Consider the following 14350-nt stretch of genomic DNA (forward strand, 5'->3'; position numbering starts at 1 on the left):
TCCATCCATCCATCCATCCATCCATCCACCCATCCATCTATCCATTCATCCATCCATCCATCCATCCATCCATCCATCCACCCACCCACCAACTCACCCATTCATCCATCCCAACATTCATCTCCCCACTCATCCACCCATCCATCCATCCATCCACCCACCCACCCATTTATTCATCCAAATATCCACCCACCTGTCCATTCAGCATTTCATTTTGTGTCACTCATAATGTGGACACAGCAGTGGGCAGGGCAATGGGTGTGGGTATGGTCTTTTGTTATTATAATCACTGTATAATCATGATCTTGCTAGTACTATTTAGCCATCATTTTGAGCACTTCCCTTGGGACAGTCCTGGGCCAAGCTCACTTGCCACACATTAGCTCCTTGAATGCTAATACCATTTCTGAGATGTGTTTCCATTTTATAGATGAAGAAACTGAGGCCACCAAAGAAAAATAATTTTAGAAAAAGAAAAAAAGGACCGGAGGCCAGCCCCCTCCCAGGGTTGCTTTGAAGGTTCCATAAGCTAATGCTCACAAAGAGACGGCTCTTGGGGCCACTCAGGGTCTGCACCCAGGATGTGGGGACTGTGGACCAGGGCCCTCCACGCGTGGCAGCTGCCATTGCTACCACGCCTTGTAGGCACAGCTCATTTGTGGTCCCCTCTGTGGCTGGGTGGGGTTGGTTCCCACACGTGTTGGCTTTCTGCTGGTTTTCTTTGTGTGCCTGAGGTCTCACATCAGTCTGGAAGCTTCCAGAGGGCAGGGTGGAGTCTCTGGCTTTCCAGCTCTGTCTCTGGTCCTGGCAGGGGCATCTCGGGATGGCCACTGGCTTCCATACTGGGCTCCACTCCCCCTTCCCATGTGGCGGCCTGGGAGGGGCTCACAGAGGTGGCTGTGACTGATATCCAGGTCTTTACTGGGGATCTCGGTGAGGGGCAGACTCCTCTGTCCACATCAATGGGGGGGGGGGGGCGGGGGCACCAAGGTGCCCATGGTGAGGTGAGGACGTGAGGACCCTTCTTTCCAGCCTCCTGCTGGCCTCCCCTCCCGTGGTCCCGGCCACCGCCCCCCCCCCCCCCTTGGCCTTTACAGCTCTGAGAGGACTTTTCAGAAAGACATTTCAGCAGCAGGGTAACGGCCTCTGTTTCTCTCTGCTGGCCTTTGCGATGGATCCAGGAGTGTGGAGTTTAGCTCTGGCTCTTGGTCGGCACCTCAGCTCCAGATGGAAGTGTGTCTGTGGGGCAGGGAGCGGCGTGGGCTGGCTTTTTGCTTCCTACTCTCCCTCCCGGGTTTGGCTGAGAGCAGGAGGCTCTCTGGGTTGGAGACTCGGAGGTGTGAGGGCTGGGCCTGGGGGTGCTGGGCCCTTGCAGCTCACGGAAGAGAAAGCCTGAGCAAGCTTTGCAGAGGCTTCCGGGGTGGTGTGTGTGTGTGTGTGTGTGTGTGTGTGTGTGTGCGCGCGCCGGGGGGGGGGGCGGGGGGGGTGAGCTGGCTGCTTTGCACCAGCTGAGGACATGGCTGGATGGTCCAGCATCCCTCTCCCCTGGGACGTGGCGGGGAGCCTGCAGCATGATGTCACCGCCATCCTCCCACCCCGCTCTGTGCTCAGAGGAGGTCTGGCACATGGTCCAGCCCTCACAGCATCTCCGGCGGGGACGCGGAGAGGGCAACACAGGGGCTGAGCGCATGCCCGCCATCACCCCGCGAGGCATGGGCGCGCCGCCAGGGACCCTGCGGGGTGGTTCTCAGACTTCCATGGAAGTAACTCCAATAGCCAAGGAGAGAATGTGTTACCCCCAAGACCAGGGTCAGGCGAGGGGGGCAGTGGTGTCTGCTGAGGGCCCCCGGGGGCTCATCACAAGCTGTGAGATTTCATTGAAGTCTCTTATTTTATCTCAAAAATGCGTGTGAATTTTGCCTTTGCTCCAGCTATGCTTATTTTTGAATAAAAAAGGCTCCCCTCCAACATCTTTGGGGAGAACTGACCCTCCGGGCCGATGAGCAGTTGACACCCCACCCCCGCCCCTGGGGCGCCCTGTCTGGGTAGCATTTCATCAGGTCTGGGGCCTGATACAGTTGAGAGAATCACAACAGCACGATGCGATTGATGAGGTCGGTGCTGCGACCGGCCCCACTTTACAGAGGTGGAGACTGAGGTTTGGAGAGGCCTCTGCTCCTGTGGGGGTGTGGCTGGGCGTAGCGCGGGCAGCTGTGGGGAGCAGGGAGGCCTGCTGAGTGCTGGTCCTTGCCTGCAGGCGGGCCCCTGGTCAGCATGCCCCCCAGGATCCACGGCTACCTGCACCAGCCCCTGCTGGTCTCCTGCTCGGTGCACAGCGCCCTCCCGTTCCGGCTGCAGCTGCGGCGGCATGGAGCCAGGCTGGGCGAGGAGAGGCACTTACAGTGAGTGGGCCCGTGGCCAGCCCGTTGTCCTCAGCCACTGGGCTCCTGGGGTCCCGATGCCCTGCGGGGATCTGAGGGGAGCGGGTGGCAGGAGAGTGACCTTGGGCTCGGTCATATTGTCCTCCAGGGCAGCCCAGCCTGGGCACCTCTCAGAGGGGCCGGGGATGGGGGAAGGTGGTCCCCAAGGTTCCCGCCATGCTAGGCCATCACGGGGCTCCCTTAGCTTGCAGAAAACTCAACCCGTGCCAGGCCTTGCTCCCCGGGGTCAGGGCAGGGAAGACGCTCCCCTTTGTGGGTGGAAGTCTGGAGCTCAGAGAGGGGCAGGGACTTGCGCAGAGCCACACAGCGTCCTGTGGAATTTGCATGTCCTTGGCTGCCCGCCGCCTCTTCTCAAGCCTCCAAGAGGATTTGGGCCTCCCCGCTGGGTGTAGGGTTCAGGGGAACGGGCCCCAGAGAGTCGGGGGGGGGGGCAGACTCTGACTGGGGGCAGTGTGATTGTGTGTGCCCGGCTGTCGTGTGTTCGCAGGGAGTCAGGAAACAGCAGCTGGGAGATCCCACGGGCCTCCAAGGCCGAGGAAGGCACGTACGAGTGCACAGCGGTCAGCAGGGCTGGGACCGGACGGGCGCAGGCCCGGGTCATCGTCACAGGTCTGTCCCTCCGAGTGTCTCCTCCTCACCCCTTCCTGACCTTTCCCTCTAGGATTTCCTTCCAGGGTGTCTCTGTCCGTGGGGGAGCGTGCCAGCCAGCTGCTGGGGCCTGTCCGTCACTGAGTCTGGCTGCCGCTGTCCCCTGCCCGCCGGCCCCTCTTGGGCTGTCTCACCCCGGATGGCCCGCGGGTCTCAGTTGGAGAAAGGTTGGGACCTCGGCTCTGGCCACGCTCCCCCTGCCCAGCCTCCCTCCCTCCCCTGATTTCTTGGTCTGGACTTGGGGACTTGCCGGCCCCCAGACCGTTCCAGGGGCCACTGTCCATCTTGCAGTCCCGACACCTGTGCCTCCACGTCCCTACGAGATAGCACCATTCCGCGCAGGAAGGTTGGAAATGCCACTGACCATCTTGAAAGGAAATTGGTTTTATTTATTTATTTATTTTTGAAATTAAAAAAAATATATATTTTATTGATTTTTTTACAGAGAGAAAGAGAGTTAGAAACATCGATGAGAGAGAAACATCGATCCGCTGCCTCCTGCACAGCCCCTGCTGGGGATATGCCTGCAACCAAGGTGCATGCCCTTGACGGGCATTGAACCTGGGACCCTTCAGTCCACAGGCCGATGTTCTATTCACTGAGCCAAACCGGTCAGGGCTTGAATTATTTTTTAAAAATAAAATTTTATTGATTTCAGAGAGGAAGGGAGAGGGAGAGAGAGAGATAGAAACTTTGATGTTGAGAGAGAATCATTGATTGGCTGCCTCCTGCCTGTCCCTCCCTAGTGATCGAGCCCTTAACCGGGGCATGTGCTGTTGACCGGAATCAAACCCGGACCCTTCAGTCTGCAGGCTGACACTCTATGCACAGAACCAAACCGGCTAGGGCTGGCTTTATTTTTTAAACAGTGAACCCCAGCTGTCTGGAAGAGAAGGGAAGGAGCCAGACAGCATGCAGAGCTAGGCCTTCTGCATCGTTGAATCTCACCCAGAGCGGGGCTTCCCGGAGGAAGACGGGGAAACACAGGCAGGAGGGTGCAGCGGCCTGGCTCCCTCCCACAGGCGCCCTCCGGAGCATGTTGGCTTGCTTCCTTTCAGACCTTTATCTGCGCGTGCGTTTCAACGCAAATGGCAGAGGAGTGTACATGCTTACAACAACCCGAGCTGTTATCCTCTGACAATACAGCCTGTGAGCACGCGTGCTTAGGGCGGGAACGAACAAAAATGTGCTTTTTGTAAATGATGATGAGCAAAGAGAAGTAGAACAGCATCGGGCAACGTGCCCACCAGTTACTGAGACTTTGCAAGTGGCTAACGGTTTGCCATATCTGCTTTCTCTCCTCTCGGCTAAGCCACTCGTGGCATCCGACTTTCAAGTCCCTGGCACTGTCTAAGGCACTACAGTCAGCATCTACTGCTGGTCTCCCCCACAACACCCAGGTGCCCCGATATGCCACGATACGCACGCTGGCGTATCGGGGTGCACTGGCATAATATATTGGTGTAAAAGTATTTAAAGAGAAATTCATGTCAGTATTCATCTTATAACCAATCAGTGGGTCTGAGCTGCCTGTCACTGCTTGAGTCAATGCAGCAGAGACAGGGTTGAATCATTATGAGAGTTTATTCAATCCTGCCGGCAGCATGGAGAGCAGCAGGCCATCCGCAGAAGGCTGCTCCGCCCCCCGCCGTAAGCCAGCTGCTGATATTGGGGGGAAGGACAGAGATGACATGGGAAAGTAGCCAGAGGGTAGGCCCAATGGGCAGTTCACAGGTCATGGGGGCTGGAGACTTGCCAAGGCCTGTGGGTGTGCAAAGGCTGGGGGTCTTCTAAGGGCCGGGCTCTGGTCTCTGCAACAAGGTTGCTCATCTTCCCATGAGAACAGGCCGCTCCCGGATGGGGAGGATGGACTGCCTTTCCAGGTGAGCCCCCAGGTCCCACGTGGAACTCCCAGCCAGGCTGGAATGTGCCTTCTTGAATCAGAACCAAGCAGTCACGGTTCACAGAGCTTGGTTAATATTTCCTACAGTTCCAGCGGGGCCCCAGTATTCTATTTCTGCCCCTATCGGCTGCGGAGGTCCGAGGCTCCATTCGCCTGGACGTCACGGTCATTGGCACATGTGGCCTGTGTGGATCCAGCGTTCCCGCTGCAGGTGCTCAGGCCCACGCCCCTGATTGACGGGTCTCTAATCTTGCCACTTCTTGTGGCTTTTTTTTTTTTTTGGCGAGACAGCGGTTTTCTTTGCTCCCCCGTCTCTCGGGCAGGGGCTACATTTGTGTGTAATAATAGCCCTGCTGTTTGCACGGAGCGTGGCTTTGTACTCATTAATCTTTCCCTCTTGAGAGTTATTTTAAAACCCAAGCTTTATTCCCAAGGGTGCAAATATTGGCTCAAAGCGTGTGAGGAACCGTGTAGCTTTTGTTAGCGCAGTTGGCTGCCGGGAGCAGAGCGCGCACACGCCACGCAGCCCTCGGCGGGTGTAGGATGGCGACAGGGAATGCGCCCTCCCCGGGTGCGCCGTCCCCGATGGTGAGCAGACACCGGTTAACCTCTCTGCTGGCCAAAGTCTCCTGAGGGCCACGGTGCTGGGTTCTGGCATCGCGACACCACGGGGGCCAGCGGGCTGTCCTCCCCGAGTCAGCCCCTGCGAACCTCCCGTGCTTGTGTCCTTCCAGACCCTCCGCCACAGCTGGTCCCTGTGCCCAACGTGACCGTGTCCCCAGGGGAGACTGCCATTCTGTCCTGCCGGGTCCTGGGAGAGGCCCCCTACAACCTGACGTGGGTGCGGGACTGGCGCGTCCTGCCGGCCTCCACGGGCAGAGTCAGGCAGCTGGACGACCTGTCCCTGGAGGTCAGCGCCATCGTCCCCAGCGACGGCGGGCGGTACCAGTGCATCGCCAGCAACGCCAACGGGGTCGCGAGGGCATCCGCCTGGCTCCTGGTGCGAGGTGAGGCTCTTCCTGGTGGCTGTCCTCCCAGGTCCACACACTACCCAGTCTTTACCCCCAAAGCCCATCCCTCCCTCCCTCCCTCCCTGCCTCCCTCCCTCCATCCCTCCCTCAATCCCTCCATCCCTCCCTCCCTCCATCCCTCCCTCCATCCCTCCCTCCCTCCCTCCCTCCATCTCTCCCTCCATCCCTCCCTCCCTCCCTCCCTCCATCCCTCCCTCCCTCCCTCCCTCCCTCCATCCCTCCCTCCATCCCTCCATCCCTCCCTCCCTCCCTCCATCCTTCCCTCCCTCCATCCCTCCTTGCATCCCTCCCTCCATCCCTCCCTCCTTCCATCCCTCCCTCCCTCCCTCCATCCCTCCTTGCATCCCTCCCTCCATCCCTCCCTCCTTCCATCCCTCCATCCCTCCCTCCATCCTTCCATCCCTCCCTCCCTCCCTCCATCCCTCCCTCCCTCCCTCCCTCCCTCCCTCCATCCCTCCCTCCCTCCCTCCATCCCTCCCTCCCTCCATCCCTCCTTGCATCCCTCCCTCCATCCCTCCCTCCTTCCATCCCTCCCTCCCTCCCTCCCTCCATCCCTCCTTGCATCCCTCCCTCCATCCCTCCATCCCTCCCTCCTTCCCTCCCTCCCTCCCTCCCTCCCTCCCTCCCTCCATCCCTCCCTCCATCCCTCCCTCCATCCCTCCCTCCCTCCCTCCATCCCTCCCTCCCTCCATCCCTCCTTGCATCCCTCCCTCCATCCCTCCCTCCTTCCATCCCTCCCTCCCTCCCTCCATCCCTCCTTGCATCCCTCCCTCCATCCCTCCATCCCTCCCTCCTTCCCTCCCTCCCTCCCTCCATCCCTCCCTCCCTCCCTCCCTCCATCCCTGTGCCCACACATGGCCTCTGGCAGGCAGCCTCAACCCTTCCTGTGTTTTCTGAACCTCTAGAGAAAGGAGTCCGAGCCTCATAGCCTATGTCTAGTGGTGCTCACTCTTGGGAAATGCATCCTCTTATCTAACCTAAATTCCTACTGCTGTAGGCCAAGCCCATTTCATTGTGTCCTGACCTTTTCCAGAGCCCTCCCTTGCCGCTCCCCCCTGCCCCCCCCCAATATGTAGGATAGGGATGGGACACTGGAAACTGCTGAAGCCAGAGTCATTGCTGGGCAGCACTGACCAGATAGGGTGGAGGAGACAGTTGGAAGAGCACTTGTCTGGGAGTCTTAGGACCCAGGCATGGCCTCAGGTTGCCAGGGTTCAGACAGCCGCCCCCCTGGGGTGCTGTTCCCCCAAGTGTGAAAGTGTTGTAACAAGGGTGCTCTCTGGCGCCAGCGACCCCTGCTTGGCGCCTGGGGGGCGTGGAGAAGGATTCTGGACCCCTGCTTGGCGCCTGGGGGGCGTGCAGAAGGATTCTGGACCCCTGCTTGGCGCCTGGGGGGCGTGCAGAAGGATTCTGAGGCCGCATCTGGGCCACTGGTATGGGAGGGGGCGTTCCCACTTCTAGGCGAGGCCCGTGAGCTCTCTGGGAGCCTGGCAAGTCTGGTGTGCTTTCTGCGTTTGGGGCCAGTTCTTGTGCAGGCCTGGGGTCACGCAGGGTCACTGGAGGGGAGAGCCTTCCCAGCCCTGGCATCTGCCGGGCATCTCCCTACGCCTCTCCAAGGTGCTCGGCCCAGAGGGGAACTCCAGGGGGCGCCCAGGGGGCACTGGGAAAGCAGTCCCCGTGTGCCCTGGGGATGTGCCTGGGTGGCTGCCCAGTCAGCCCTAGTCCCCAGGGAGGCCACTCCTGGGGATTCAGGGCCTTTGCCTCCTGTGTCTCTGCCGTCAGTGGCCGTGGCCGTGGCCGTGGGAGGGGTCCCAGGGCTGGGGGCCGGGACAGCCTGGCTGCTCTGACAGGCTCTGTCCTGCCTGCCCACTCTGAACTGCAGAGGCCCCGAAGGTCAGCATCCACACCAGGTCCCAGCGCTTCTCCCAGGGCGTGGAGGTAAGGGTCAGCTGCTCGGCATCTGGGTACCCTGCACCCCACATCTCCTGGAGCCGTGACGGTCACACCCTGCAAGAGGACCACAGGTGAGGGGCCCAGGGCCTGGGGCTCTGGGACTGGGAGCAGGGGGGACCAGGACCCCCAGGGACCTGTCCCAGCCTCAGTCCTCTTACCCCTAAACGGGGAGTAGCATTGTCCTGCCTTCCTCCTGGGATCACGTGAGGCTCAGGAGCCCAGTCACTCTGGAAACGTGACGATGCCTCAGGGTGGGCTCCAGGGTCAGGAGCCACAGCCACAGAGTCCAGCAGACCTGTGCTTGGATCCTGCCTCTGCCAGTCAGGCTGTGTGACCTTGGGCAAATCACCTAACCTCTCTGAGCCTCCTGAATGAAAATAAACAATGCATGTAAAGTGCTGAGCACACAGCTCGGTGCAGGGCAGTGCGGGGGCGTGGTCCCTGACGACGTTAGTGAATTTGTTATTAACGATGACTGGGGAAACCCAACCTGATCAACCCCTTGCCATTGACCATGACTCCAGAATCCACGTGGATGGCCAGGGAACCCTCATCATTCAGGGACTGGCCCCAGAGGATGCTGGGAATTACAGCTGCCAGGCTGCTAACGAGGTTGGCACAGACGAGGAAACGGTCACCCTCTACCACACAGGTACTTGGGTCACAGCATCTGGGGAGAGGGACCCCCCTCCCTCCCTCCCTCCTTCCCATCCACAAATACTTATTGATCAGCTGCTACGTGCCAGGCAGTGGGGACACAGCCGTGACACAGGTCCCTGTCTAGTGAGGAGGCACAAAACAGATAAGGAAGGCACTTTTGGGTGGGGTGAGTGATGGGTGATGTGCAGGAGGGGGTGGGGGCAGTGCCTGTCACACACAGGACCCGCTGAGGCCTCCATGAGGGACGGGAATGGGACAGGATTGCAGGCAGGGAGACCGGAGGGGAAGGGCCCCGAGGCCAGAATGAGTCCTGGGAGCTCGAGGGGCTGCCAGGAGGCTGGCGTGGGGCGGGGGGTGCGGGGCCGGGGAGCGGCTGGCATCCCGTGGAGGGCATTCGTAGGGTTTGGCAGGTTCAGTGAGGAACGTGAGGGGTTGGTCCAGGAGTGACTGGCTTTAACTTCAGGTCCCGGGTGGGAAGCTTGCAAAAAATGAGCTGTGGCTAAATTTTCCTGGGGTGACTGTCCCCGAGGTGGGGGATGGGGAGGAGGCAGAGTGCCCCGCACCACCTCTATCCCCTCCCCACCCCCAGGCCGTGGAAGCCACGTTCTCAGTCTGGGGAGTTGGGTACCAAATTTCCCATCTGCCCCCCACGCAGACCCACCCTCCGTCTCCGCCGTCCATGCCGTGGTGCTCGCCGCTGTGGGACAGGAGGCCGTGCTGGCGTGCGAGGCGTCCGGGGTGCCGCCGCCCCGGGTCGTCTGGTATCGAGGTACGTGGGGTGGGGAGAGGGGCCTGCGGAACTGTCCCGCTGGGGCCCTGGGGGAACAGTCACTGGGGTGGGGGCACTCCGAATGGAGTGCCTGGGGGCGAAATGGCCCATTTCAGCAGCCCTCACCCCCCACCCACAGTCCACGCAGCGGATGCAGGGCGGCTCAGGGGTTAGGAGCAGGTTTGGTTCTGGCTCCCTGGGCGCCCGTGGGCGCGGGACTTGGCATCTCTGAGCTGGCTCCCTGCCTAGGACATGAGGAAACCCCAGATGGTTGTGAGGATGATGTGAGTCCACACGAGCAAAGTGTCTGGAACGAGCCGGGGGCCAGGCTGCGCTCAGTGCTCCTGGAGATGTGGCCTCAGTGCGGGATTGCCCGAGAGACGGAGGAATAGCCCCTGGCTGTTTGGAGCTCGTGGGGTTCACGGGTGTGACGTGTGTCCTCGGTGCTGGGCGCCCAGCTGGACGTTGGCTTGGCGGGAGCTGTTCTGTGCACCCACCAGCGGGCGTGGGTGTGGGGCTGCTTCTCCAGGGTCAGCCTGAGCCCCCATAGCGCCCCCACCTGGACACACTCCATCCTTCGCAGCACCTGTCTGCCACCTGGGCTTCCAGAAAGGCAGGTATTATCTCAGGCTACCCGCGGGCGCGTGAGCTCAGAGTCTGAGCATCCTGTCCCAGGGCACCAGCCCGTGGTGGCAGAGGCCTCAGGACCCCTGATTCAGGGCCCACGTCCCTGCGTGTTCCCGCTGAGAGCCCTCCCAGCCCCGCCCTGGAGCCTCTTTACAAGGGGCTCTCTCAGCGGGAGGTTGTTTACCCTTAAAAAGGAATGAAGTTCAAGTGTGTGACAATGTGAGTATATTTCACCCCACAGAAGTGCACACCCAACAGTGGTGAAGATGGTGAATTTCATGTTCTGTGTTTTTTCACCACAGCTTTTGTAATTTGTAAAAAAGAATCAGAAAAAGACAAAAACAAAAAAAAAAGAAAAAAAAAAGAATGAAATTCTGATACAACATGGATGATCCTTGAAAACATCATGCTAAGTGAAATAAGCCAGACACGGAAGGCACATATTACCTGATTCCACTGACATGAGGTCCCTAGAACATGCTCATCCATAGAGACAGAAAGTAGAATGGTGGTTGCGGGGGGCGGGGAGGTGAAGCGGGGGACTCGTGTCTAATGGGCACAGTTTCGGTTGGGGAAGAGGAAGGAGTTTTGTGGAGGGATGTGGTGATGGGTGCACGACGCTGGGAATGCACTTCATGCCACGGATTGGGCACTGAACATGCTTACAATGGCAAAAACGTGTGTGATGTATGTTTTACCACAAATGAAAAATTAAATTACACGTTAAAAGGGGTTCAGAATCAGGGAGTCTGTCAGCCAGCAGCCTGGAGGAGAAATAACGGGGGGCCTCAGGGTGGCTGTCTAGGGGCGGCCTCAGAGAGGCAGGCATGGAGGGGGGTGGTCATCTCAGGGTGACCAGGCCCCTCCCAGAGCTGATCCAAGCCTCAGTCTGGACCAGGGGTCCTCAAACTACGGCCCGCGGGCCACATACGGCCCGCCGAGGACATTGATCCGGCCCGCCGGGTGCCGCTGCCTGTCCTGTTTAGCAGCCAACTCGTCCCGGGCCCGCAGTGCGCATAGCAATTTGTTCATAGTTTTTTTTTTTAAACTATAGTCCAGCCCTCCAACGGTCTGAGGGACAGTGAACTGGCCCCCTGTTTAAAAAGTTTGAGGACCCCTGGCCTGGACCCTGGGCAGAGGGTGGGGACCCCGTAGGGAGGCCCAGGCAAGGAGTTTTTGGGTAAAGAGCCTGTTGCATGGAGGGAGACAGACTGGGCCTCACTCCTGCTCAACAGAGGGGCTCAGGGGACTGACTGAGTGGTGCTGACTTTAAAAGGTTTAATTGTAAAAGACACAAAAAATTTACCACCTTCACCATGTTTAGGGGCAGTTCAGTGGCATTAGGGACACTCACACCATCGTACACCATCGTACCACCGCCTCGTCCTTCTGTCTCCAGAACCCTTTTCCTCTGGCAAAACAGAAACTCTGTTCCCAGACTTTCGGGGGAACCTTCCCCCACTGCCCCAGGCCGCAGCCCGTGCGTGGCAGGAGCCTGGGGTCAGGAGAGGCTGCGTCCCAGCCGCCCACGGCGACCGCGGGCCGTGCCTGATGCGTTCTTCTCTTTGGCCCAGAGGGTCTCGAGATGATCCTGGCCCCCGAGGACTCCAGCGCTGGGACGCTTCGGATCCCGGTGGCTCAGGAGAGGGATGCTGGCGTCTACACCTGCAGAGCCGTCAACGAGTTGGGTGCGGCCTCTGCGGAAATCCGGCTGGAGGTTGGACGTGAGTGTTGGCCCGTCCCCGCCTGCCCGCCCCCTCCGCCCCACTGCTGAGCCGGGAGCAGAGAACCCCTCCCGGTAGCTGGCCAGTGCGGAGTCTGCATCCTGTGTGTCCCGAACACTTGGGGATGAGGGAGGTCCGAGGGAGATGGTGTATGCATTACCTCTTTTTTTCCCTTTTATTTTCTTAAATTGACTTCAGAGAGGAAGGGAGAGGAAGGGAGAGAGATAGAAACATCAATCATGAGAGAGAATCATTGATCAGTTGCCTCCTGCACGCCCCCTACTGGGCATGTACCCAGGCATGTACCCTTGACCCACTGAGCCAAACCGGCTAGGGCTCTTTTTTTCCTTCTTATTAAATTTATTGGGGTGACACTGTGAACAAGATTCTACAGGTTTTAGGTGCACAATTCCAGAACACATCGTCTGTACACGGTACTGTGTGTTCAACCCCAAGTCAAGTCCCCGTCCGTCACCATGTACCCCCCCCCCATGCCCTCCCGGCTGTATTACCTTTCCCTGAGTCACCATTGCCCCAAAACTTTGTGGCTTAAAATAATAAACATGTTTTCCCTCTCCGTTCTGGAGGGCTCGGGTTCTGAGAGGGGCTTTGCTGGCGGATTCTGGCTCAGCAGAGGCCTGCCTGGGGCGGGAGCATGCCCGCTGAGCTCGCTCATGCGGCTGCTGGTGGGAGGCCTCAGGTCTAACCTAACCACATGGGCTTCTGCAGCTTTTGGGGACATGGCTTCCCCAGGAGTAAGGAGGTGAAAAAGAGAGAGAGAGAGAGAGAGAGAGAGAGAGAGGGAGAGGGAGAGAGAGAGAGACCATACCACTTCCTTTTTTAAAAATATGTTTTTATTGATTGTTGAGAAAGACAGAGGGAGAGGGAGACAGAAATATCGATGAGAGAAGCATCAACATCAGTCGGCTGCCTCTTGCACGTCCCCTACTGGGGATTGAGTCCACAACTCCAGCATGTGCCCTGACCGGGAATCGAACTGGTGACCTCTTGGTGCATGGTTGATGCTCAGCCACTGAGCCACACTGGCGCCGGGCCAAACTGCTTCTTAATGGGCTGTGAGGGCTCAGTGATATCAGGCACGTAATGCTTTGCACATGGTCAGCCCATCGTGACTGCTTAATAAACGAGGGAGGATGATTGCCTTTTCACAGAGGGCAGTCTCTCTCTTCTGTGTCTGTACGTGGCCTTGGCTGTGAGGGCCGGGATGTCTGAGTTCCAGGCTTGGGTCCTGGCACTGGAAACTGCTCGGAAGTCGTAGGCACAGCTCCCTGGCAGGCTGCGCCGGGACGGATTGGGCTCTGCGGGTTTGCTGCAGCCACGACGGAGAGACAGGTGCTGGGAGATCTGGGAGGTGCAGAGAATCGGGAATGTGCTTTCTGGCTGGGTGGGTCGGGCTAGGGCAGGGGTGGGCAAACTTTTTGACTCGAGGGCCACAATGGGTTCTTAAACTGGACCGGAGGGCCGGAACAAAAGCATGGATGGAGTGTTTGTGTGAACTAATATAAATTCAAAGTAAAGGAGCGGAGGGGAGAGCAAGAGAACCGGATAGAACAGCCGGATCCGGCCCGTGGGCCGTAGTTTGCCCACGGCTGGGCTAGGGGCTCCCCCAGGAGATAGAGCCCTGGATGGAGCAGGCCCAGTTAGGAGGGTCTGGCCCTGGTGGGGACGGTGCATATCAGGGTTGAGATCCTCCCAGGTTTGGGGTACCTTTAGCCTTCATTCATTTGTTCCATCATTCTTTCCTCCAATACGAGGTCACCAGCACCGGGGCTGGTGTTGGGGACACAGTGGCATCTGCCTTTGGGTAGCTAGTGGGGTCAGTGGGAGTACTCAGTGGCACCCTTGGGGGGTCTGTGGGTGCCCTGGAAAGGGGGCTAACCCAACACGGGGGGTTTGGGAAGGCTTCTTGGAGGAGGTGATGTTCAAGCTGAGCCCAGAGCAGTCATTCAGGTGACAAGGGAACAGCATGTGCAGACCCCCCCATGACGAGAGAAGCTGGGCCGGGAGTGCGACATAGAGACGGTGGGGAGAGGAGTGGGTCACTCTGGCCTGCCCTCGGGGGCTGGGCAGGGTTCAGGCTTTGTCCTGCGGGGCGGCGAGAGATTTTAAGGAAGAAAGCTATGGGCTCAGACCTTCCCGGCATGGCTGGGCTCTTGGGTGGGGGCAGGGTGAGTGTGGAAAGCCACGGGCTGAGAGCCTGATGATGATAAAAATAGACGCTAACACTTCTGTGCGTGGCCCTGTGCCAGGGCTAGCTCTAAGCAGGGGTCATGTACTAACATGTAATCCTCTCATCCCCTTTGGGGTGAATGCTATCATTATGTCCTTTGTAGATGGGGGAAAGGAGGCACAGAGAGGGTAAGTAACTTGCCCAAGGTCACACAGCTGGCAAGAGGCAGAGCTGGGATCTGAACCCAGGGTCCCAGCCTTCAGCCCCTGGACTTGATCCTGATGCTCCCCAGCAGGGTGAGCTCGGACGTGGCTCCCCTACTCTGCAGCTCGGGCTCCCCGTCTGAGGTCTCTCTGAGATGTTGTGTGAGGGAGAGAGAAGAAAGGCCTGCTCAGTGCCACCG

General features: G+C 59.1%; 1 protein-coding gene across 1 annotated transcript in view; it reads left to right on the top strand.

Moving 5' to 3' along the window:
- The window catches only part of HMCN2 (hemicentin 2), a gene marked incomplete at its 5' end in the record, with an annotated part of 146727 nt that overhangs the window by 28660 nt on the left and 103717 nt on the right, over positions 1 to 14350 (top strand). The window contains 7 exons of the mRNA XM_080668341.1: positions 2258 to 2402; positions 2929 to 3050; positions 5727 to 5999; positions 7906 to 8047; positions 8501 to 8628; positions 9292 to 9405; positions 11607 to 11756. Of these exons, the coding sequence (XP_080524467.1) occupies positions 2258 to 2402; positions 2929 to 3050; positions 5727 to 5999; positions 7906 to 8047; positions 8501 to 8628; positions 9292 to 9405; positions 11607 to 11756 (1074 nt within the window). The remainder of the gene's footprint in view (positions 1 to 2257; positions 2403 to 2928; positions 3051 to 5726; positions 6000 to 7905; positions 8048 to 8500; positions 8629 to 9291; positions 9406 to 11606; positions 11757 to 14350) is intronic.

Source organism: Plecotus auritus (genome assembly GCF_963455305.1).
Source record: "Plecotus auritus genome assembly, chromosome: 5".
Taxonomy (NCBI): Eukaryota; Metazoa; Chordata; class Mammalia; order Chiroptera; family Vespertilionidae; genus Plecotus; species Plecotus auritus.